This window comes from Anabrus simplex, chromosome 11 (genome assembly GCF_040414725.1).
Source record: "Anabrus simplex isolate iqAnaSimp1 chromosome 11, ASM4041472v1, whole genome shotgun sequence".
Lineage (NCBI taxonomy): Eukaryota > Metazoa > Arthropoda > Insecta > Orthoptera > Tettigoniidae > Anabrus > Anabrus simplex.
This window is the reverse complement of record NC_090275.1, coordinates 130,764,577-130,790,212: the sequence shown is the minus strand read 5'-3', so window position 1 is coordinate 130,790,212 and position 25,636 is coordinate 130,764,577. Positions and strand designations below refer to the sequence as shown.

The window sequence follows — 25,636 nt, the reverse complement described above, 5'->3', positions numbered from 1 at the left end:
CAAGATTATTATTCCAAAGGACATTCGCTTGGCAGACCCCACATTCAACAAGCCTGGAGACATAGACATGTTAATTGGTGCAGGACTTTATTGGAAAATAGTCATAGGTCCACCCAAGAATGAAGCTGAAGGACAACCAGCTCTGCAAAACACCCGATTAGGCTGGATTATAGGTGGTGAAGTTTTTGAGAACAAACAAGGATCAACAACAACATGCATGAAAATTAGCAATCAACAATTATCAGATCAGATGGAGAAATTTTGGAAACAAGAAGCAATTCCGGAGATTCAACATTACACATCAGAAGAAAGAATATGTGAAAGACAGTTCACGGACACCGCTTCGAGAGATACAACAGGTAGATTCATCGTAAGGCTCCCTATCAAGTCAGATGTCATCCTCGGAGAATCAAGAAAGCACGCACTAAACAGACTAGAATCATTAGTCAAGAGGTTAAGCAGACACCCCGAACTCGACAGCTTATGCAGATTTCATGGATGAATATGAAAAACTAGGGCATATGAGCTTGATTGAAACAAACCAAAATCAAGATGTACCAAATTCATACTTCATACCCCATCAACCAGTGGTACGTCCAGATAGTGACACCACAAAGTTCAGAGTGGTATTTGATGCCTCGGCAAAAACATCACTCGGGACATCACTCAATGACAAACTCATGACAGGACCTAATTTACAGCGAGATCTTTTTCACATTGTACTTAGATTTCGCAGCCATAAGTACGTCATGACGGCAGATGTGGAAAAGATGTTTCGGCAAATCCTCATCCATCCTGAAGATCGAGCATTCCAGCAGATTTTGTGGAAAGAGGAATCTTCAGCCCCTGTGAGGATTTATCAGTTGAATACAGTAACATATGGAACAGCATCAGCACCTTACCATGCCATGAGATGCTTAAACGAATTGGCTACTCTTCATGAAAATGAATTTCCAGCAGCAGCAAAGGCTATTCGTGATGATTTTTATATGGATGACTGCTTAAGTGGAGGAGACATTCTAGAAGACGTGATCGGGCTACGGCGGCAAATACAAAATAAACTCAAGAGTGGTGGAATGCATTTGAGGAAATGGAGGTCCAACAGCAAAGAGATCTTGCAGGATTTGGAGTGCAAAAGCGACGAAGGGACTTGACTGGTTTTAGACAAAGGTGAAGCTAGTAAGACTCTTGGACTCCTCTGGGACTCAGCACAAGATTACCTTCAGTTTCGAGTTGAGCTGACAAAGCAGTCACCAAGATCCAAAAGAGAAGTCGCCTCCAAAATCGCACAGATTTTTGATCCACTAGGACTCGTGGGTCCAGTACTGATCAAAGGGAAGTTTCGTCGCCATAAGACCTATCTGTGTCGGTGCGACGTAAAGCAACTAGCAACAACAAAGGGAAGTTGTTGATGAAACACTTATGGGTAGATGGATTTGAATGGGATCAGCCATTGTCTCGAGAGCACCTTCAGATTTGGAACGAGTACTATACGTCATTAGAAAGACTGAACAACATCAGAATTATGAGAAACATAAATCCTGGGAATTGCTCTGGCTCTTTTGATTTGTTTGGATTTAGTGATGCTTCAGAGAAGGCTTTTGGAGCATGCATTTATGCAGTTTGTGAAACGCAAAGTGGTCTCTACATTTCCAATTTACTTTGTGCGAAGACGAAAGTAGCTCCTTTAAAAACCATTTCGTTGCCAAGACTCGAATTGGAGGCAGCCCTTCTTCTTGCACAACTTGTCAAAACAACAGTGAGTGCTTTGAAAGAAAAAATTGGTCAGATCTGATTATGGAGTGACAGTACAATTGTTTTGGGATGGATCAACACTGAGCCAAGGCTGCTGAAGACATTTGTGGCAAACAGGATTGCAAAGATTCAAGAAGCCACTGATGCAACCACCTGGAAGCATGTTCCTTCGACTGAAAATCCAGCTGATCTTCTCTCAAGAGGAATTACTTCAGCAGAACTCGAAGATAAAAAGCTGTGGTGGAGTGGACCTTCTTGGCTTCGCACACAACGTCAACAACCAGAGCATTCAGAAGAATTTGAAACAGAACTACCAGAGCTGAAGGTCACAGCAGTTACGTTGACAGCAACATCAACCAGCATTCTACTGAATAAATTCTCATCATTTCCGAAATTATGCCGTATAGTAGCATATTGTCAAAGATTCATTTATAACTGCAAACTCAAACCATCAGAAAGGAAAAAAGGTTCACTAGAAATACAAGAAACTTGTAAAGCAGAGAAGCAAGTAGTCAAATGGACACAATTAGAAGCATTCCCTCAAGTACTACATTGCTTAATTAATAATCAAGACCTCCCAAAGAAGAGTTCTCTAAAGTCACTCAGTCCGTTTCTGGATAGTGACGGATTGATTAAGGTTGGAGGAAGGCTTCGTTTTTCTGAGCTAACATCAGAACAGAGACATCCTGTGCTTCTACCAGCAAATCATCACATCACCAGAATGATCATGGAAAATGAACATCGTCGTCTGAAGCATTGTCCCCCAGAGCAACTGCTACATGCAACTCGACAACGATATTGGCCTATCAGTGGCAGAAGAGAAGCGAAAAGGATTGTCAAGAGGTGTCTGAAGTGCTTTTGTTACCATCCTACAGTTCCAGAGGTACGCATGGCAGATTTACCAAAAGAAAGGGTTACTTTAGTTGTTCGACCCTTTGTTACCACAGGAGTGGACTATGCAGGTCCAATATCTGTAAGAGAAAGCCACAGAAGGGGCCGCATTCATACTTACAAGAGTTACGTAGCTGTATTTACATGCTTCAGTACCAAGGCAGTGCATTTGGAGTTGGTGTCGGAGCTAACGACCGAAGCTTTCTTAGCTGCATTGCAACGCTTTACGGCGAGAAGAGGTTTGTGCAAGCAGCTTTTCTCTGATAATGGGAAGAATTTCATTGGAGCAGCGAACGCACTACAAGATATCCAATCCTTTTTGGAAAAGGGGTCAACGACCATTACCTCCTCACTCGCACAGCAGCAGATACAGTGGAGTTTCATTCCTCCCCGGTCACCCCACTTTGGGGGATTGTGGGAAGCAGCTGTAAAGATGATGAAAAGACATTTGCTGACTGAAACACAGGGACGTGTGCTAACTTTCGAAGAAACCTACACTATTCTTTGCGATATAGAGGCGGTATTAAATTCACGTCTCCTTACTCCCTTGCCAAATGATCCAAATGATTTAGAAGTCTTAACACCAGCACATTTTCTTCTAAGTGACTCGATCGTGCAACCCGTGCAAAGGGATTTGTTGAGAGAACCCGATAACCGCTTGTCACATTGGCAGCACTTGCAGAAAATTCGGCAGCGGTTGTGGCAGAGATGGCAGCGAGAATACTTGCAGGAATTGCAAAAACGCGTCAAGTGGCATGATACTAATCGACGTATTGATGTTGATTCTTTGGTGCTATTGAGGACAACATCCCTCCTCTAGAGTGGCCCAGAGGTAGGATAGTTCAAGTTCACCCTGGACAAGATGGTGAGGTGAGGGTTGTCACCGTTCGGACGGCTGGTGGAACTTTTACCCGAAGCATCAAGAAAATATGCCCTCTTCCCATTGAAGGGGATGATAAGGAGAACTGAATTCAAGATTTCCTGTGATATCTTTAACTTTGTGTTATTTTTCATCAAAGATATAATTTCAATAATGATAAAAATATGTATGTATAGAGTTTTGTATTAATGCATATGTTCAGAATAAGTGTTTTTACAATAGGTATAAGATTACAATGTTACAATAGTTTAGTTGAAAGAACTCCTTTCAAGGGGGGCAAGATGTTATGAAGAGACTTTTCATTTTTGTAAAATTATTTCATTAATTGAAGTTGGCACTTTCTAAGCCTATTTCCAATTGGTCAGATGATTCTGTATTGTTGAAAAATGGTTACGCATGCAACAGTCATGTCCGTCATCAAGTTGTGATATCGTATCATTAAGACACATCAAATGCAATAAAGTATTGAAGGCACAAGTTCCTTTACTTCAAAATCAATAACAAACAGTCAATATTATTTAAGAAATCTAAGATTTTTGTGCTATTATTTTTCCGGTTATCTATTATTACGAATGTATCGTCTACAGATCTTGGCCAAAGGCAGAGTCCTTCCATATTCGGTTTAATTATTCTATGTTCTATGTTACAACGATTCATCAAATAGCAAACCCACTGAAAAAACGGGATATGCAAATAGCCTTCAAAACACACAACACCAATAAAAACTTATTCTTTAATCATAACATAGTAAACTCCAACAATAACAAATTTCAAGGCTCCGGAATATTCAGATTATGATGCGCACAGTGTAAATTTTCATATGTTGGCCAAACTGGCCGCAGCTTCCTTACTAGATACATGGAACACTTTAACGCCTTAAAACATATAAATATTCCGCAATGAGTAACCATATGAAAGAAACCGGCCATCAATATACCTCAATAGAAAAAGACCTCACAATAATCAAAAGGATTGAAAAGGGGAAGCTAATGATGGAGTTTGAAAATATATGTATTTATTTGGACCAGTATTTCAATAAGGAAAAAAACCTGAATGACGCGATCGATATAAAAAGTCCGTTAATAGAGCAATTGCCAATATTATTACAAAATTTCAAATCAGATAATCAGGATATCTTATTCATAAGTTAGAAGTAACAGACATGAAAGTAGCAAGAATGATTGTTGGTACAAACAGGTGGGAACAATGGCAGGAGGGTACTTGGAATGAGGATATAAAGTCTAATTTAGGAATGAACTCAATGGATGAAGCTGTACGCATAAACCGGCTTCGGTGGTGGGGTCATGTGAGGCGAATGGAGGAGGATAGGTTACCTAGGAGAATAATGGACTCTGTTATGGAGGGTAAGAGAAGTAGAGGGAGACCAAGACGACGATGGTTAGACTCGGTTTCTAACGATTTAAAGATAAGAGGTATAGAACTAAATGAAGCCACAACACTAGTTGCAAATCGAGGATTGTGGCGACGTTTAGTAAATTCTCAGAGGCTTGCAGACTGAACGCTGAAAGGCATAACAGTCTATAATGATTATGTATGTATGTAATAATAAATTCTTGAAGATATTCAATCTGAAAACTCCCACCACAGAAACTACTTCGACAACACAAAGATTCCCCTCCATACAACATGCCAAGGCCTAACGCCCCGCCTACAGTCTCCTCCCCTACCCCCACCTCGACAACAGATAAGCACTCCTCACCACATGATACGCCAATGTCTAACGCCCCGCCTAATATTTCTTCCCCTAAATCCTCTACCCGTCCTCTACAACAGCTTTCCCATACATATAACACAAGGAATAGAACCACAACAGATAACAGTCACCGTAATGTAACAAAGTCCACAAGGTTTCGTAGTAGCAGTCAAAGGGGTAAGTGAATACATACCATCAGATCACTGTAAAAGCACAATAACACACAACATTTTTCACGTAAATTTCCTATGTTACAGATGCACCATCATTCAAAAATTATGAAAGAAACAAATCAACTCCTCAAGATTTTGGATTGATGTCCCTTTTGACTAAATACCTCATAAATACGAACTACTACCAACGGAAAATCTGATCGTAAAAACAAGACTAGTTCGATGAAACTAACTAATTCAACATTTTACTGTCCAAAACTATTAAATTACAGTAGCAAGCCTCAAAATTAAAACAAGAAGCTGAATTCTAAGCTGATCCAAGATTTTAATCTTAAGACACCAATAAGTTTTAACTATAATTACGACTCAAGTTTTAACATAGAAGTCAAATTACAATTGTTTTTAATAAACTAGAACTTTGAGAAAACAATTTTAGCCAAATTTTCAACATTTGAAGACACTGTTTTGGATGTCAATATCCAATATTCCAATTTTAGTATTAGTCATTCATATTGTTAAACTATTCATGTGTTCATAAATTCCTGTGTTTATATATTTTATTACTTTATTGTTAGAATTATAATTAAGCACAAATTTGTCAAAACTAATCAAATACGACCTTGAGAGGATTATATAGGCTGAGGATGCTTGAAATTCAAGCGAAACATGTCCCTATAAAACAGTGTTGTAACATTATGATCTAACAAATTCAATACAGGTCTAATCATGAGATTGGTTGCATGTAATTAATCTTGTTGCCGTTTATGCTTTCACAGCCTGTACTCATACACATGATATAGGCTTTTGGGCTTATACCGTGTCTTTTAAAATGACATTGTGTGTGTTGTCAGAAGATATATTGTCAACTTCTTATATCGGTGTGTGTTGTAAAAGCTGTTGCACTAATTTGGGTAAAATGTGATTGATTCTAGTAAGACCTCCATCTCTCTATTTCCAACTGTGACATAATATTCAGCTTGAAACTTGTAGGAGTGACGCTAACTTCTTCGTCCATTCCCATTTCCAGACACATACTGGATAGGCTGCTACTGTCCTCTCTCTCTCCTCAGTGAACATTTTCCCAAAGGGAATTTGCTCATTTTTAATTTGCATGCTTTTTGGTATATTATAATCAACTAAATTCTTTTATTATTTAAATAATTGAAGGGAACCTTTCATTAAGGCCAATAAGATGACCAAAATGGCTAATTACAAAGAATGGCACATTCTATCTTTATTAGGCATAGATATCAAGATAATTAAATAAAAAACCACCTATTCATTGAATAGGTGGTTTTTTATTTAATTATCTTGATATCTATGCCTAACGTCATCTTCAATACGGAACAATAATGAGAGTTGTTACTTGTAATTCTATCTTTATGCCGTGAAACATTCTTTATTTTGAATCCAAATTGGTGAATACAAGGCCGGGTTCAGTAAAGGGCGTTCATGTGCTGAGCAGATTTATATTCTAAAATCGCTTATAAAAATACGATCAATGAGAAATCAGAAGAGGACAATCATAACCTTCGTTGATTTCAAAAAAGCATATAATTCCATAGATCTTAGAGTGCTCATGAATGTTCTGCAGGAGTTTGTAGTGGATGAGAAATATCTGGCCATAAAACGACAATCTCTAAAAAACACCTTTTCTCAAGTCAAATTTATGGCCGAACTCTCAAATTCGTTTGAGATAAAAACGGTTTTAAGGCAAGGAGAGAGCCTTTCTCCACTACTCTTGAATTGCATTTTAGAAAAAGTTATTAGGGAATAGAGGTTGAGAATGACTGAAAATGGAATCAAGAATGGGGTAAAGACAGGTTGTGGAAAAAATGCGATGATGTTGGACTGCCTTGCGTTTGCAGACAACGTCGTTCTTGTTACAGACAACCATCAAACAGCCAAGAAACAAGTTGAAGAACTACAAAATGTTGTGGTCAAAACAGGGTTAAGAATCTCCTTCGAAGAAACAGCATTCATGGATTCTATAAAAAAAGGCGACACCGGCAGACTTGTTCCATTGTATGGGGATATCCAGTGTGTGCAAAAATTTAAATACCTGGGAGAAATACTCAGCTCCAATGGAGATGAAAAGGAGGGATTAAAGGAGAGGGTCAGAGGATGGAGTTGGCATTCAGACTATGTCATGACACCTATAAGTTCAAGTCCCTCTCAATTCAGGCCAAGTTAAAACATTACTGCACAGTGGTTAGAACAGAGTTCCTTTATGGAGCAGAAACCTTGACGAGGATGGCTGACCCAGTCCTTGAAAAAAGAGAAAGAAGATTCTTATGAAAAATCTTAGCCCCAAGAAAGTCGACGAGTGACCCAAACACATTCCGGTTAAGATCAAATTTGGAGCTCTACAAGTCAGTAGAAAGAATCACGACTGTGATGAGGAAAGGGAGACTGACGTTTTATGGGCATATCAAAAGAATGAACACTGAGAGACTGGCGAATAGGATACTTCTTCTGCAGGAAAAAACAACCAGGATGGCTTACACAGGTGTACAATAACTTGGCAGAAATAGGTATCAAGGAGGAGGATATAAAAGAAAGGACATCTTTTAGAAAGAAGGTTGCAGGAATGAGGGATGCATCTGAAGAGCAACATGTGAAGCCACGGAACATCTCGGTGGAAGAGCGAGCGAGAAGAAGTCAAGGACTTAAGAATCCTATATTAAGAATCTTTGGCGAGAGTGTAAAGAGAAGGGTATCAGTCTGCTTGACAGAAGGAAGATTGTGTAAACGTGGCCCGCAGGTGGCGGTATCAATAAATAAATTTAAGAAATATAGTGGATGATAATGCTCGTGCCCATTGAGCCAGCAGAGCGGTCATATCACTTCCTCGAGATCCACGGCATTCAGCAATTGGTGTGGCTGGTACATTCTGGATGTTGAACGTGCATGGCTTCAATGAAAGGCAACAATTGTTCACCTGCAACTGTTCAAGAATGGGATCATCTGCCACAAAACAAGTTGGATGGAACCTCGTGATCGTCAGGGCCGAAGGTGGCTGTAAACGGTATTGATTTGCGATTTTGTTGAGTTTCTGTTGTTTTTGCATAATATATATACCTGCACTAAACCAGAATGTGCGTGACTTTTATTTTGAATACAGCAGCAGCCTGGACTCAGGTCGTCGTGGGAAGAGAGAGAAACCACCAAAACACAGCTCTTCTCATCCCCGACGAGCATCATCATAAGGGCGGGCTTCAGTACTCCCCATAGGAAACCTATGCATGGAATTTTTGATTGCAAGATTTTTCAGGCAGTAGGGATCTTTATATCCCAAATTTTAGTATATAAAAACTACATAATTGAAATGTCTCACAATATCTATATATATATAAAATAAGAGTTTTGTCTGTACATTGCTCAGAATTTGAAAATAATGGTATTTCTGTTTCGGTCATGTCCTCAGCAACAAGGAAATGCACTGTTTACTTTTCTGTAATGTCTGTCTGTCTGTATGTATGTACATGCATCACGAGAAAACGGCTGAAGAGAATTTAATGGACATTGGTATGCAAAGTCAGGGAAAGACCCACTGCAATCTAGGCTATAAATCATTTTACTCACACTGAGTGAAATGGTAGTTTAGGGGAAGGCCTACAATTTAATTCTCAAATATTTATATTATTAGTGGTCCTATCGATAATTACTACATAACTGAAGTTATATAGAATTAAATTTACGATCATTTATGTCTTATACATTTTTACCGTACTGGCTATGAACACAGATATTAATTAATTTGTATTTTTGTTGCCAAGTCCAATTCAACGCCGAGCCACGAGAAAATAGGCTAACAGGATTTAAGAAAACCAGTATATAGAATCGGGGAATAAGAAACTACAGTCTAAGCTACAAACAATTTTATTCACCCTGGATGAAATTGTAGTTTAGGGGAAGGCGCTGAAAATTTAATTTTAAAATACGTATGTTATTGGTCTTATCGAAAAGTACTACATAACAATAGTTATAGAGAATACAATTTCTGATCATTTAAGCTTTATTAAGTTTTACAGTACCGACTATGGTAAGAGTGGTATTGCAGAGTCGGAAGAAAACTAAATGTGAAGGCCTACAATATCGAAAGCGCATAAGATATATCAACAATAACATTACATTGACCATTGTTTATTGTGATGTTTGTCTCTTATGCTGCCATTCAACTACTATAGATGGGATTACTGCTGTGTACCGAGTATAACAGCCAGACTGAATATTGGCGGGAAATAGCTGGGGAGTGACAAAATTTTCTTCTTTAGCATGCCATTCCTCTGGTTCATACATTTTATGATACTGGTGGTACGTAACACACTGGTTCATCATAGTATTCCAGCTATTCGATCCCTAATCTGAATGAGCAGTGTGCTCACTTCAGGCGGTGGTTGACTTGGACCTGGTCTACAATTACAGTTTAGGCCTATTCCAAATTATAGTACCACAGTTCACTAATAAACCCTGAAAAGAGCCGTTTCTTAAGAAGGGCTTCTTCCTCTTCACTTTTATTCAATTTTACATTCATTTTATTCCAAATTAGCAGTGGAGAAGTCACTTGGAGGAATAATTTGCCCAGATAGGTTTTTCCGCTGCCAGTGTAGTGAATTGAGATTTCACGACTCATCGGGTATTCCTAGGAAACAGATTAGTAAAAGGACATAGGTTTTGCCCTGGGACTCTCCACTATTCGACGCTCCCCACCCCCTCCACCGAAAAAAGTCTGAGTGTGTTCACGCATCACGGCTGTGTGCGGGTTGGTCATTGCAGTTCTGGAACTTTGGAGTTAGATCGGCAGTGTAGTACTGTTCGGTGAAAGTGAGAAAATGTGTGGTTTTTTTGTTTGATCGAGTATTTCATATGAAAGCATTGCTTTAATCGCGCCATTCCTACTAATGTCATTGTAATGACCTATGTTCATTTCAGTGGGGAAAACCACTAAGACTGTCTTTCTGAGGATGTAAAAGGCAGGTGAACAGTGAGTGTCTGCCATTATAATGAAAACTCCCCAACCTGATTGTGACTGATGGTAGGCAACCAGGTCTACCATTACAACGAAAATTCCCCAACCCAGTCTTCATATGAGAAAAGGCATTTGGTGACTTCTCCGTCGCGTTTCTAGGGTTACGTTAAGAGCTATGCAATTTAATACAATCTTGCTCACAACGTGTATACTACCTAACGTAGAATTCTGTATACAACATAGAATTCCATAGCGAAGCACGGGTACATCAGCTAGTATATTATATACAGAAAAATTCGCAGATGAGTTAAAAAAAAAAGTATCATCTACCAAATTACAAATTTTCAATAACGTTGCAATTAAATTTCATGAAGAAAATGGATCTGAAATTTAAAAAAAATTTAACTCTTAATAACATATCAAATCAATTTTGGGTATGTCTTTACTTTTATGTAGGTGACATCTCCATAAATGTTTGTGGAAATCTATTTACTGTATTAGATATCTCCAGACTGTCCCCTTAAAATTGGAAATAAATCACTACAATAATTATTGGTAAAACAGAACATTACAACACTTAGCTATTAGACATTTTGTGGGTGTTAAAAAAGAACAAATCACAATTAGTTCCTTTTTGCAGTGTTCTTTAAAAACATGACTACTCTGTTCTTCATCACCACACACACTAAAATTACTGCACTCTCTCGCACACATAGTACCGGTACCACTTCTACTTATTATTAAATAAGAATGTAATTCACTACATTTCTTATTCTTTTGTATTGAATAGGTTGAGTCTCTTTATCAATTATTTCAATTTTAACTGTAATTTCTATACGTTCCAGGACTTACCACATAGGGCATATCTGTCCTTCCTTTTAATAATAATGCTAATAGCTTTACATCCCACTAAGTACTTTTACGGTTTTCAGGCGCGAGTTGTTATTCGCCAAAGTAAGAAAGCTTCGTGGGAGAGGTATGTGTTGTCTATGTCACATTTTCCATCTCAAGTGTGGACTAAACTTCGACATATTTCGGGTATCCAAGGATCATCTTCTGTACCGGAAATTTCCATTGCAGGCAGTGCCATCACTGAACCACTCTCAATTGCTAACCATCTAGCTAGTCATTTCGCAGATGTATCTGGCTCCGGGAATTACCATCGTGATTTTCTCGCTCTGAAGTGGGGGGCAGAACGTAATCGCTTTCGTTTTGCCACTCAGGCTCCAGAGGACTACAACCTGCCCTTTACGGAGTGGAAACCCCGCAGTGCCTTAGCGCTTTACAAGGACACGTCTCCTGGACCTGACAATATCCATAATCAGATGTTGAAACACGTTAGTGAGGATGGTCTATTATATCCCCTTCGTGTGTTCAACCGAACCTGGATAAGGGGCGATTTTTCGCCTCAGTGGCGAGAGGGCATAGTCGTTCCTGTCCTCAAGCCTGACAAAGATCCTAAGTATGCGACCGATTTGTCTTACAAACTGCCTGTGTAAGCTGTTTGAGAGGATGGTAAATCGCCGACTTGTGCGGTGTCTGGAGAAACAAGGACTTTTGTCCAAGTACCAGTGTAGTTTTCGAGCCGCTCGCTCGACCACTGACCACTTGGTATGCCTGGAGAGCTCTATCCAGGATGTGTTTCTCTGCAAACAGCATTTGGTAGCTGTTTTCTTTGACTTAGAAAAGGCGTATGACACCACATGGCGATATGGTATCCTTTCAGTCCTGCATCAATGGAGATTCCGAGGTCACTTGCTGGTATTTATTGCGAATTTTTTGTCCCTCCGTCTATTCCGTGTCAGAGTAGGAAAGACATATTCCCAATACCACGTTCAGGAAAATGGAGTCCCACAGGGATCGGTTCTTAGTGTCACTCCTTTCGCGATTGCCATAAGCAGTATTGTTGCTGCTGCTGGTTCAGCAGTAATACCGTTGCTATATGTGAACAATTTTGCTCTGCGCCATAGCTTGTGTAATATGGCAGTCGCAGAGCAACAATTACAGCAAGCTGTTAGGAGAGTGAAGTAGTGGACCTTCGAACGTGGCTTTTGGTTCTCCACCACAAAGACCTCTGTTATCCATTTTTGTTGCCAACGTACTCTTCACCCACCTCCTGAACTTTATTTAGGAAATGTCGCTATTCCTGTAGTTGACACTTACCGATTTCTTGGGCTCCTTTTCGATAGTACATTATCGTGGGAGCCACACGTGTGGCGCCTAAAAGTGCAATGCATCACTAGGCTTAATATCTTGAAGTTTCTTAGCAGCACTAATAAGGGTGCTGACTGCGCGGTGCTCCTACGATTCTATCGGGCACATATTTTATCCAGGTTAGACTACGGCAGTGCAGCATATGGTTCAGCAAGACTAAGCGCTCTTGCGAGACTGAACAGCATCCACTACAGCGAGGTTAGGTTGGTGACGGGAGCTTTTCAAACAAGCCCCATAGCTAGCCTGCTCGCTGAAGCTTGTGTGCCACCTTTACACCTGAGGCGCCATCAGCTCCTTCTGGCGTATGCTGCAAACTTGCGACAGATGCCACTTCACCCAAGCTATCATTGCGGGTCAACAATGGACACCGTCGGTGTACGCTGCTTGTCCTCGAGCAACGCAGCCGGTTGGAATACGCTTGGATAGCAGTCGCAGATTGTTTCACGTACCTTCGGTTCCTTGCCTTGTCGGACAACCACGTGGGGTACCTCCTTGGTTAGTACGACGTCCTAAAATAATACTGGATCTGCACACTGGCCCAAAGGAAAACATGGACCCTTCGATTTATCGGAGGCTCTTTCTGTCCGTTGTTGGCCGATATCCAGGTTCAGTCGTCGTTTACACGGATGGCTCGAGAACAGACACTAAAATAGGCTGTGCGTTCATTGTCAACACTGATAGGTTTTTTTTTCTTCTCCCGGAAACCTGTAGTGTGTAAGCAGCACAGCTCTTTGCTCTGCGGTATGCACTTTCCGATGAGCGCCGACACTTTCTTCTGATGTAGATGTTGATTCCCATTGGGAACCTAAAATATTTTCTTCTGTGTACTGACTCCTTGAGCTTGCTACATTCTATTGATACCTGTTTCCTTCGGCACCCTCTGGTGCAGCGGATCCAGGACCTGCTGACCGGGTGTTTGGATGATGGCACCGGAATTATGTTTATGTGGCTCCCAAGCCTCATGGGTGTAGAGGGCAATGAATTAGCAGATAAGGCTGCCAAGGAGGCAGTTACACTGCCCCCGTTGCCTTACAAGGTTCCAGCAAGTGATATTCGCTCTCAGCTGAAACATCTGGTTATGTCACATTGGGGATGGAGTGGCAGGCCATTCCACTTCAAAATAAGCTGAGAGCGATGAAAGGAACAATGAAGGTATGGAGGACTTCCCTTTGGGCTTCGCGGAGGGAAGCAGTGGTATTATGTCGTCTTCGGATTGGCCACGGTATACCAACGCACTCAGATTTATTGAAAGGAGAACCCCCTTCGGTGTGTACTTGCAGCAATCATCTTACCGTGGTACACATCCTTACGGAGTGCGTGGACCTGGTCGGTCTGCACCGTAGTCTAAAACTCCCGCGTACCATCTCCCTCATCCTGCGTGATGACGAGCAATCCACAGAGCTCATCATCCATTTTATGAGGGATACTGGTTTTTTTTCTCGTGTGTTATGCTGTTCTTGTCTTAGTGCATTTTTTGTCAACTACGCTTTTATCCCATTGCAATTAAATTGAAACAAGAAGTAAAGTGGTTCAACCTATTCGATACAAGGAAAATAAGAAATGTAAATTTTGCATTCTTATTTGATTAAAAGCGGCACAGATTTCGACCACTATTCTGGATCATCAGCCAATAAAAATATAAAACAATACATAGGAAAACAATAACTAAAGGATAAGTCCTTCACTAAAAGCAGTTCAAGAAGCAGTATAACACTGCATGATGTAAGATCCTAACAGTCTTTTAAATGAAGCAAGGTGCAAGTTCTTGAATAGCAGCACAACATATGTAATGTCCGGCACTGTGCTTCTAAATGCTATTGAAACTCTGTGAATAATTCAATGATCAAGCCTGCAAATGTGTCTACAAGTGAAAATATGTAATACAATTTAATATAATTGAAGTATATATTAATGTTTATATAGGATCTTGTATGATAGATTATTTAGAGATGCAGATCAGTTGACATAAACAAAAAATTAAAAACAACCAAATGTGAGGAGAAAAATGTTAAAGAGCGCAATATTGCAAACGAATGAAACATGTACATGCCTAGTGTGTTATTTCTTGAAGATGAGAGTTCAGATCGTAATTGAGGTAGCGTAAGGTATGAATTTAAATTTGAATGTTGGAATGATCTGGTATTATACAATACAGTTCAATTCGACTTCACACAGTGTTATAGTGCTTCTTGAACTGCTCTAGACTTATCCTGTGTGTTTTGTATTTTTATTTCATCGGCTGATGATGACCCAGAATAGTGGTCGAAACCGGTGCCGCTTTTAATCAAATAAGAATGTAAAATTTACATTTCTTATTTTTCTTGTATTGAATAGGTTGAACCACTTTACTTCTTGTTCCAATTTAATTGTGTTACAGTTCAGTACGGGACATTATGAAATGTTTATCTTTAAATTGACTCTATTTTAGTTCGTGTTGCGTATTTTAACTCATAACTTGAATTCTGTGTATACATCTGAATGTCCAGCCTTATCACCTCTATTTTCTATTCTTTTATTAGAAAATTAGGCATTGCGAATTAGATCCACTGATTGTTTTAATCTCATAATCATTTTTCATCACCATTTATTTTAAACTCTAATCACCGGGTGAGTTGGCGCGCGGCTGTGAGCTTGCATCCGGGAGATAGTAGGTTCGAATCCCACTATCGGCAGCCCTGAAGATGGTTTTCCGTGGTTTCCGATTTTCACACCAGGCAAATGCTGGGGCTGTACCTTAATTAAGGCCACGGCCGCTTCCTTCCAACTCCTAGGCCTTTCCTATCCCATCGTCGCCATAAGACCTATCTGTGTCGGTGCAACGTAAAGCCCCTAGCAAAACAAAAAAAAAAACTCTAATCAGTGGATACATTTTAATATTTTACCATTAGGAGCCGATGACTTAGATGTTAGGCCCCTTTCAACAACTATCATCATCATAGCACCATGATAATGTTGTGGCAAATATCAAATCAGCACCTGCAAGAATTATAAGTTTTAGAATGAAGTTATGAGCTCACACTCTTCAGGGATAGGCCTATTAATTGACAAAAATTGTGATATCTGTTGAATTATAGAAAAAGTCACCTGATGAAGAAGTCAATGAATTATTACTTACACTACTTTATCCTAACATCTGTCATTAATGTATGTTCATTAGTAGGCCTATATCTAGATTAGAAGTCCACGCACTCTTGTATGAATGATATAAGTATAAACACTAATTTGAATTTTGAGGCAAAAGTCATTGCAACTAGTTTTTTTTCTTGTAGATATGTGAATGGATCACAAACGTAAATGTGTCATGTGGAAGTTCTGCTGGCATAGTGTGTATGCGGAACAACAGATGGCGCTGTGATAGCTGGTGGTAACGCAGCGAGGACTGTGAAATCAGTCGGTTGGTGAGTGTCGTGCGAGATGGACGTAACCCATGTTGAGCAGCGCCCCTACATCAAAACGGTTGTTTTCCGAGGGAGAAATGCGATGGAATGTCACAGTGAATTAGTGGAAGCCCTTGAGAATAATGCCCTACCATACCGTACAGTAGCACGGTGGGTAGGAAAGTTTCAGCAAGGACGTGTGTCAACCAGTGATGAGCAACGTTCGGATCGACCTGTCAGTGTGCGGACCGACGTGGCACGTGCCGTCATCGAGCAGTTCCTGGATGAAAACAGACGATGAACGCTACTGGAGTTAGAGAGGGCAAGTGGCGCTGAGAAACACACCGTCCACAGGATATTGCGTAATGAGCTGCAACTGCGCAAAATCGCTCGCGATGGGTACCGCATGCACTGACGGAAGTTCAAAGGTGGGTGCGCTATGCAATATGCTCCGACCACCTTGCACGCTGACAACAGGACGGCGATCAATTCTTGTCACGAATAATCGCCATCGATGAATTTTGGGCCAGGGCATAGGAACCAGAACTGAAACGTCAGTCCGCGGAGTGGCGACATGCTGGATCACCAAGGAGGCAGAAGGTCCGTCAATCCTTCCCCAGTCAAATTGATTGTGATCGTCACTTATGACATCAGGGGTGTCATTGTTTGTCACTTTGTTCCACGTGGCAGAACAGTGACCACACAGTACTACAGGGACTTCCTGGTGCGACAGATACAACGTGGCATTCGGGAGAAACGTCCGGATCTTGTGGACAGTCAATAATCCTACACGACAGTGCAAAACCACATAAAGCAGAGTGTGTAGGGCAGCTACTGCGACGTTGGGGATGGGAAGAATTGGAGCACTCACCGTACTGTGACTTTGATCTCATTCGAAAGATTAAGGAATCGCGACGTGGCAGGCGGTTTGCAACATGAGAGGACATTGCTAATGCTGTGCGCCAACAGGTGACCCGATTCACACATGGTGCGGCAAATGCTGAGGCAGATGGTTTTCAGCGCCTCTCACGTCGTTGGCAGCGTGTGGTGTCAGTGGCAGGGGACTACTTTGAGGGTCTTTAGGCCCAGGTTTGTCATGTCAACTTTATGTGTCAACCAGGTCATCCTTGTGTCAGTGAAGGAGAAGTGCATGTTGTCATTTTTTGCACAGGCAAGGCCATATTGCCCTGTATACTACGTAATAAATTAGTGTGTCACGTTATTTCAGTGCAATTCATTGTCCACACACTTGTCCTTTCGTCTGTGTATGTCACATTTTCCAACCGGACTGGCATCTTAAAGCTGCCCCAACCCTTGTAGCTTAGAACAAATGTAACCCTTGGAAGGTGTTCAACAATCACTGATTCAGGTGGAGATTGTCGAATACACAACAAGCAGGCCTACAATATAAGTAATTTACTGATACAAATATCCAGTAATATTATATGAAAATACACTGGAGAAGTTTTGATTGAAGTACCTCTCTAAAGTTAATTGTTGGCCTAAAGTGATTACCTGCAGGTCTTTTTAATAACTAAGAGATCCCTTAACAGTGGAGAAGTCAAAATCAAGAACCACATACAGAACCCAGTGAGCAGTAAGTTCTGATATAGTGCCAGTCATCGCTGATCTGCACTTATGACAGTTGCCCTAGTCTTTTTTCAATAATTGCAAACAATTTGGAAATTTATTGGTAAACTAACTCCCTTCCTAAAAACAAATATTTGCCCCAATTTTCATCCTTAACTTTATCATTGTACTGTGATCTTACCTACTTTTAACACACCACTGAAACCTATTCGTCTACGAATGTCATTCCATACCACCTCCTTACCGACAGCTCGGAACAAACCACTTAGTCCAGCAACTTGTCTTCCCAGCCCAAACTCGACAACATTTTTGTAACGCTACTCTTTTGTCAGAAATCCCCCAGAACAAATCGTGCTTCTTTCTTTTGAACTTTTCCACTTCTCGAATCAAGTAATCCAAGTGAGGGTCCCATACACGGGAACTGTACTCAAGTTGGGGTCTTATCAGAGACTTACGTGCCCCCCCCCCTCTACATCCGTACTACAAACCCTAAATACCCTCATAACTATGTAAAGAGATATCACCTCACTATAATAAAATGAAGTAAAATAAAGTAAGAACATACCAGGTACAAAGCCATCTTTCGTTCCAGCATGAACAATAACCAGTCTTCCTCCCTCGGACACAGGTCGACAAATTACTCCTTGAACGTCATGTCCAGATTTGTGTGGTTTATTTCAGGAGTATGTGGGTGACCCTGAAAGTGAAATGCACATTTGAAACCAAAGACACCTGATGAAGGTAAATTATTCTAAGATTTTTATATAAAATAAATTCTTCTTAATGATGTTTCTGAGCCCTTGTACAAATAAATGTCATAATCTGCTTTCATGTGATCGAAAACCTTTCTTACAGTTACAACTTATCCTGTGGTGAGAAGAATAAAGCGTGTCACAAGGGGCTCAAAGGAGCCATGTGTCAATACATGCACAAAACATTTCTGGGAGCTTATCTCACCTGCGTATAATGTTGCAATAGATTCCTTGTGAAGTTACCTTACCTTTATGTAATTTATCTTGAATAAACCTTGCTATTGCTTCCTTAGAAAAACTGCCTATGCCGGTCACTGGATGTTCTCGATTCTGGCGTTTACCTGGTGTAGAAAATTCAACTCTCTTCTTGAAATTTCCTGTTACTTCTCAGACTAAACTGAAACCACGCTGCAAGAATACACACAAGGAAATATATTACATACGCATAGGCTGTAAGTAAATATGAATACACAAAGTCTACAAACCGTGGGTATACGTGATTAGGTTAGGTTCATAATGAAATATTCCTCCATTTCAACTGATAGTCATTATGTCAGAAACTTATCATAGAAACAAGATTAAAATAAACACTTACCCCAGTTAATTTTGAAACTCTTATCATTAGGTCCGTATCACTACGAGTGACACCTTCTTCTTCGTCTTCCGTGTTTACCCCTGTGGGTGGGGGACGCAGATGAAGAATACACTCACGGTATCCCCCGCCTTTTGTAAAAGGTGACTAAAAGGGGCCTCAGGGGCTCTCAACTTGGGAGCGTGGGTTGGCAACTGTGGGGCCCTTAGCTAATCCTGGCATATTTTTTCCACTTCTCCCAGGCTCCTCACTTTCATCTATCCTGTCCGACCTCCCTTGGTCAACTCTTGTTCCTTTCACACCCGGATGGTATTAGAGCATTCGAGACCTAGGGAGTCTTTCGTTTTCACGCCCTTCGTGGCCATTGCCTTTCTTCGTCCGTTACTTCATTTCTCGAAGTGATGGATCTCTTCTTTTCTTTTTTCTCTTTGTCTACCCCCTGTGGGTGGGGGATGCAGATGAAGAATACACCCACGGTATCCCCTGCCTGTCGTAAGAGGAGACTAAAAGGGGTGACCAAGGGATGATTGAAACAGAACTATGAAACTACTTGTGATTAGTACCATCACGAGGGGAACACCATGGGTCGCCTTTACTTGTGAGTAGTACCACTCTGGTACGTACCCAATAGTTTTTGTGATTAGTAGCAGCAGAGAGTGGTTCACTGTGGATTTCCAGTACCCGTGATTAGTACCATTGTGAGAAACACCATGGGTCTGGGCGTTGCCTGTGGTTAGTAACACTATATGAGCGACACCGTGGGTCTGCGTTGCCTTTGATTAGTACCCACAATATGAGGAACACCACGGGAATACCGGCGCCCGTGATTAGTACACCTATGTGAGGTTACCTATGTGTGGTGCTATTATGTGAGAAACACCAGAGGTCTTTGTTACCTGTGCGACGTACAATACTTGTGAGTAGTACCATCAGGTGTGGAACACCGTGAGTCTACGGTACTTTTGATTAGTACCGCAACATGACGAATACCGGTTCTACTTTATTAGCGATAAGTACCATTGTGAGCGACCGTTGACATGGATAATGAACTCCTTTAGACAACAAGCATCCTCGATTCAGGATTGTACTTTGGAAGCAGCCCCTTGGTCAGTAATATTGTCTCTGGGAAGGTGAGGATCCACTGATTGTTTTACATTCATACTCATCCATTCATTCTTCATTGCATTTCGTACCGTCAGGGGCCGATGACCTAGATGTTAGGCCCCTCTAAACAAGAAGTATCATCATCGTCATCATCATCGTCATCTGTTTTCGTGTTTCAATTGCATTTCTTGACCTGTTATTTGTAAAGGACTTAATGTTGCTTTCCTTTTCGGAGGAGTTCTTGCAGATTTTTCTTGCTTCTTAGACATCCCAATGGAATTCTCTACGTAAGTATGGGACTGTAAAATGATGGGTTCCTCATAATTTCATGCATTATTCGAACATGCCACAATTCTGCTTACCTGGTATTAGCCACATAGATTTACATTGCCACAGAAAAAGAAAATAAGCTTTAAATATACTCGTAAATGTATCACTAGCGACTTTAACAGTACTACAGGCAACAACCATGACTGTAGGTTGCCAGCGTGGCAGCTTAACGGTAACTGTAAGAGGCTGTATCGGCAAGTAGGGTCCCTAAACTGTGTGGTTACCTACACTGCAAACAGCAAGAAAAGTAACTATAAATTATCGTTATAGGGGGGAAAGGGTAAGTTGCACCCTTAGTGTATGGTGGTGTTGTTCATTATGTAGATAAATATGGATCACTTACTACTAGCTTACAAGTCTTTTCTTGAAACAATTTATACATTTTCGAAAAAGTCCAAGACTGCTGCAGTTATCAACTCCATGTATGGAACTGCACAAGTATAAGAGGTGTGTTGATGTGACGAGTTTCCACATGGAGAATGGAGTGGCTCGAGTTCACTATTTTATTTCATTTTCTTCCATAGGGTATGGGCATCCGTCCAGTGGACACAACACTTCAGGGAGTCAGTCTATGGACAGCACGCAGATCGGCGGTAGCGTGGGTCGCGGAGGAAGCCTGAGCCGGGGCTCTCTGGGAGGAAATCGCGGCAGCCTCGCCTCCGTGGGCAAACCTTCGTCCTCCACCCTGGCGAGCATCGCCGGTCTGCTGTCTGCGGCGGAGGGCAGCGTGGGCAGCGGAGCCCGCGAGAAGGAGAGAGAGACGGAGACTGCATCTGGAGACAAGGAACCCGTACTGCAGAGGGTTCGAGTAAGTAATTGTTTGTTGTGAGCTACTGCTAAAATAAGGAGCTTGGCTTCCGAATGTATCAAGATCATCATCCACTACAGGCCCATAGACGGCTGATCTAGACTGATGGTCATTTCTTCTCTAACTTTCTCATTCTCTCTCACAGTTCCTTCCTTGTGTTCTCTTTCCTGTTGGTTTCTGTGTAAATATTTTCTTTGAAACTCAGTCTTTTCCCATGCACATCATGTGTCCATGCTGTTTCAGCTTGCTTGGTTGTACCCTATTCTGTACTCATTTTTGATTCCATTTGTTCTTGTCTTCCCTATGATACCTCTTAGGATTTTATCTTGTTTTGTTGTTGTCCACATATTCAGTACTTCTTTGTTCCACAGTACTCTGCTGAAAGCCATTACTCTCTTTCTAATCTCCTCACATTCCAATTTCTGTAATTCATCATCATCACAATCATCATCATCATTTCCCTTTATCCAGCTGTAGCCGGGAAGGGGCAAATGTGGTTCCTCCCTACTTTCTTCAGTCTTTCCACCACTCCTCCTCCAGTCTAGGTTTCTTTCTATAATACTGCATTGGATTGTGTCCTTCGTTCGTGGCCTCTCCTTCCTTGCATTTGCATTTTCATCGCCTTTTTTTGGCATTCTTTCGTCACTCATTCGCTTTATGTGCCCAAACCATCTTAGTCGGCTCTTCTCTGTTCTATCATTGCAATTTCTTCCTGGATTTTCTCATTCCTTATTTTGTCTCTTCAGCTCTTCTGTATCATACAACTCAAGAACTTCATTTCCGCTGCCTGTATTCGACTCTCATCCTTCTTTGTCATTGTCCAAGTTTCTGCTCCGTAAGTTGTTATGGGTACGTAATACATCTTGTACATAGTTTCCTTTGCTTCCATTGGCACACATTTTTCCCGTAACATGTGATAGAAAGAGCTTCCAGCTTGAATCCTCTTACTGATCTCAGCATCCAGTCGAGCATTCACCATTAATTCACTCCCCAAGTATTTGAACATCTCCTACTTCCAGGGGCTTGTCTGCAAGTCTAATCTGACCTTTCCCTTTCTCCCCTCTAGTCATAAGAAGAGTTTTACTCTTCTCTACACTTATTTTCAATCCACATTCTTTGATCTTCCCACTCGCCACATTCAACTGTTCTTGAACCTTCATGTCCTCTTCTCCCCCAATCACAATATCATCTGCAAATAACATCATGTTCATTTCTCTTCCTCCATGTGTTGCTTTTGTTCTCATGTCGTCATCCATTACTATTGTAAACAGGTTAGGCAATATAACACTTCCCTGTCTCAGCACACTAGTGATTTTGAACCAACTTTCGTTTACACACAACTACAACATTCCTTGTACATTGCCATGCTCATTTTTATTAATACCTGTCCAATTCCTTTTTGCACCAGACTGTCCCTACCTGAAGTCCTGGGGGCACTGTCATATGCCTTTTCATTTTCATTGAATGTCATCACCATATCATTCCCGTGCTCCATTGCTTTTCCATTAGTTGTCTCAATGAAAATGGGGTCTATTGTTGACTTTCCACTTCTGAAACCAAACTGATTTTCCTGTGTCTGATTTTCAAACCTCAACCTAATCCTACTTTTCAGTATCCTTTCCATTATCTTAGCAACATGGGATAATAAGAGTAATTCCCCTCTAGTTCTTCAATACTTTCTTATCGCCTTTCTTGAAAATTGGGATGATTATTCATTTTTGCCAATCATCAAGGACCTCCTTATTCTCCCAGACACTCCTGAGAACTCGATATGTCCACTGCAGGCCAACAGCTCCAGCTGCCTTTATCATCTCCACTGAAATTTCATCTATTCCAGCAGTTTTTCCATTCTTCATCTTTCCTACTGCCATTTCAATTTCATTCATTGTAATTTCTTTATCCATTTCTTCATCACTCCCCCCACAAACCTACTATGCTGGCGTAGCAGGGAGAGAGGTGATACTCCCACGTGGCACACCCCAGGTGCTGGCGGACTTGAGGGAAATAAATTATCTCTCGCGGACCAAACACAAGACCCTCCTGTGGGTGGGGGACGCAGAGGAAAAATACACCCACGATATCCTCTGTCTGTCGTAAGAGACGACTAAAAGGGGTGACCAAGGGATGATCCAGTTAGAACCATGAGACTACTTGTAATTAGTACCATCACGCAGCGAACACCATGGGTCGCATTTTCTTGCGCGTAGTACCACTATGTTAGGTACGCAACAGGGTTGTGATTAGTAGCGACATTGTGTGAATCAGGAGGTGGGTCCTACAGTACCTGTGCTTCGTACCCCTATATGAGCAACACCATGGTTCTGCATTATTTATGTTCAGTTCCCACTATGTGAGGAATTCCACGGGATAGCACAAGTCCCTGTGGTTAGTCCACTTATGTGAGGAACGGAATAGGTTTGCGTTGCCTGTAAATAGCGCCACAATGTGCAAAACACCATAGGTCTGTGTTACATGTGCGCATTACACTACCTGTAACTAGTACCATAATCTGTGGAGTACCGCGAGTCTCCGCTACTTTTGATTAGTACCACAACATTACACATAGCATGGTTCTACTTTCCTAGTGATAAATACCTTTTTCGACTATAAACATAAACGATTCAGCATTGTTCTAAAGAAGCAGTCCCTTGGTCAGTAATACTATGGTTTTGTGCCAGCTTCTGTGCATGTGAGACACTGTGGGTCGGATCCACTGATCGTTTTAAATTCATATCCGTCAATCCATAAGTTGTCATTTCATTTCATCTCATTTTGTACTATTAAGGGCTGTTGACCTCGATGTTAGGCCCCTTTAAACATCAAGCATCATCATCATCATTATCATCATCATCATCATCACCATTTCTTCATCAACTAATTGCCTTTCGTGGTCGTCCATTGAATGACTGTCATCAGGTCTTGTTCTCTTTCCAGGAACATTGTGGTGAAAGTATGTTCGAGGAGTCCTGTGAGGGTCCATTCTTTTCATGTGACCATACCATTGCAATCTCTTCACTTCTAGAGTCTCCAGCAAGCTTCTTTTCAATCCAAGCTTTTGCCGGATCTCCACATTCCTTATTTTATCCATTTTTGTTTTTTGTAGACAAGAACGGAGGAACTTCATTTCTGTTGCCCAAAGACGACTGTCTGTTGGTCCAGTAAGTGTTGCTGCTCTCAGGCCATACGTCAGTATAGGTACTAGATATATTTTGTACAAGCTGATCTTGGAAACTAACGGAAATGTTTCATCCCAAAGTATTTGACGTACAGCGTGATAGAATTTGAGAGCTTTCTGTATTATGTTGCTAATCACTTGATGTATGGCATTGTCTGATGACAGAACACTACCTAAATACTGGAAGTTGTCTACAATATCCATCTCCTCATCTCTAATTCTTAGATGAACAGTTGGAGAGTTTCTGCTCATCACCAAGGTTGTAAAAGCTTCATGCCAGAGATCTAGTCTAGTTTGTACTTCCGCTTCTGTCTCACCCCATACCATTACATCACCAGCAAAAACCAGGGCATTAGTTGTTGGATCTTTTCTCTTAACCGCTTTTAAAACTTCATCCATTATTATTATGAAGAAAAGTGGTGAAAAACAACTTCCTTGCTGGACTCCACTCTTTGTTTTGAACCAACCTGACCTTCCATCCTGGACCTGGACACAACACTTGGACTTGGTTTCATCATATAATCGTACTCGTGCTATGTCGTCATCGGGCACTTTCTTATGTCTCAAACATTCCCATATATGCCTGCGTGGTACATGGTCATGTGCTTTCTCGATGTCCAGAAAAACAGTTATAAGTGTTTTACCGTTGTTCCAATACTTCTCATAGAGCATTCTGGTGGCAAAAATGAAGTCTATAGTTGATCTATGAGGTCTAAATTAATGTTGTTCCTCCTCAAGTGTAGGTTCAACGTATTTTCTAAGCCTGCTCTCAAGGATGGATTCGTATATTTTGAGGCCGTGTGACAGCAGAGTTATACCTCTGTAGTTGGTACATTTCTTTCTATCACCTTTTTTTTTCAACAATACGATGATGACTCCTTGCTTCCAGTCATTGGGTATTACATTCTCTTTCCAGATTCTATTTAGTACCCTGTACATCTACTGTTGTCCAACCTCTCCTAGTGCTTTGATCATCTCAACACTTAATTCATCTGATCCAGTTGATGTGTTGTTTTTCAGCTTAGATATTGCTGTCTTTACTTTCAACCATGTCAGACTAGTGGTATTTGTGCAGCCAAAGTCATAAGGTTTGTCGTCTAATGGGGTGACATTTTTATAACAGTTCAGCAAAGTTTCAAAGTGCCTTTGCTCCTGTAATATTTTGGTCTTATCCCTAGTCACCTCACCATTAGGAAGTTCTACGGATTGGATAAATTCATTTTGAGGTCTTCTATTCTTAACAATACTGTATACAGTAAAATACTAGTATAACAAAATTTTGGGGACCTCTGAAATTAATTTGTTATAC

General features: G+C 40.9%; 1 protein-coding gene across 4 annotated transcripts in view; it reads left to right on the top strand.

Moving 5' to 3' along the window:
• Positions 1-25,636, top strand: part of pcx (pecanex) — a 514,715-nt gene that overhangs the window by 448,725 nt on the left and 40,354 nt on the right. For all 4 annotated transcript variants that reach the window (XM_067155270.2, XM_067155269.2, XM_068229749.1 and 1 more), the window contains one exon: positions 20,869-21,152. In XM_067155270.2, coding sequence (XP_067011371.2) covers positions 20,869-21,152 — 284 coding nt within the window. The remainder of the gene's footprint in view (positions 1-20,868; positions 21,153-25,636) is intronic.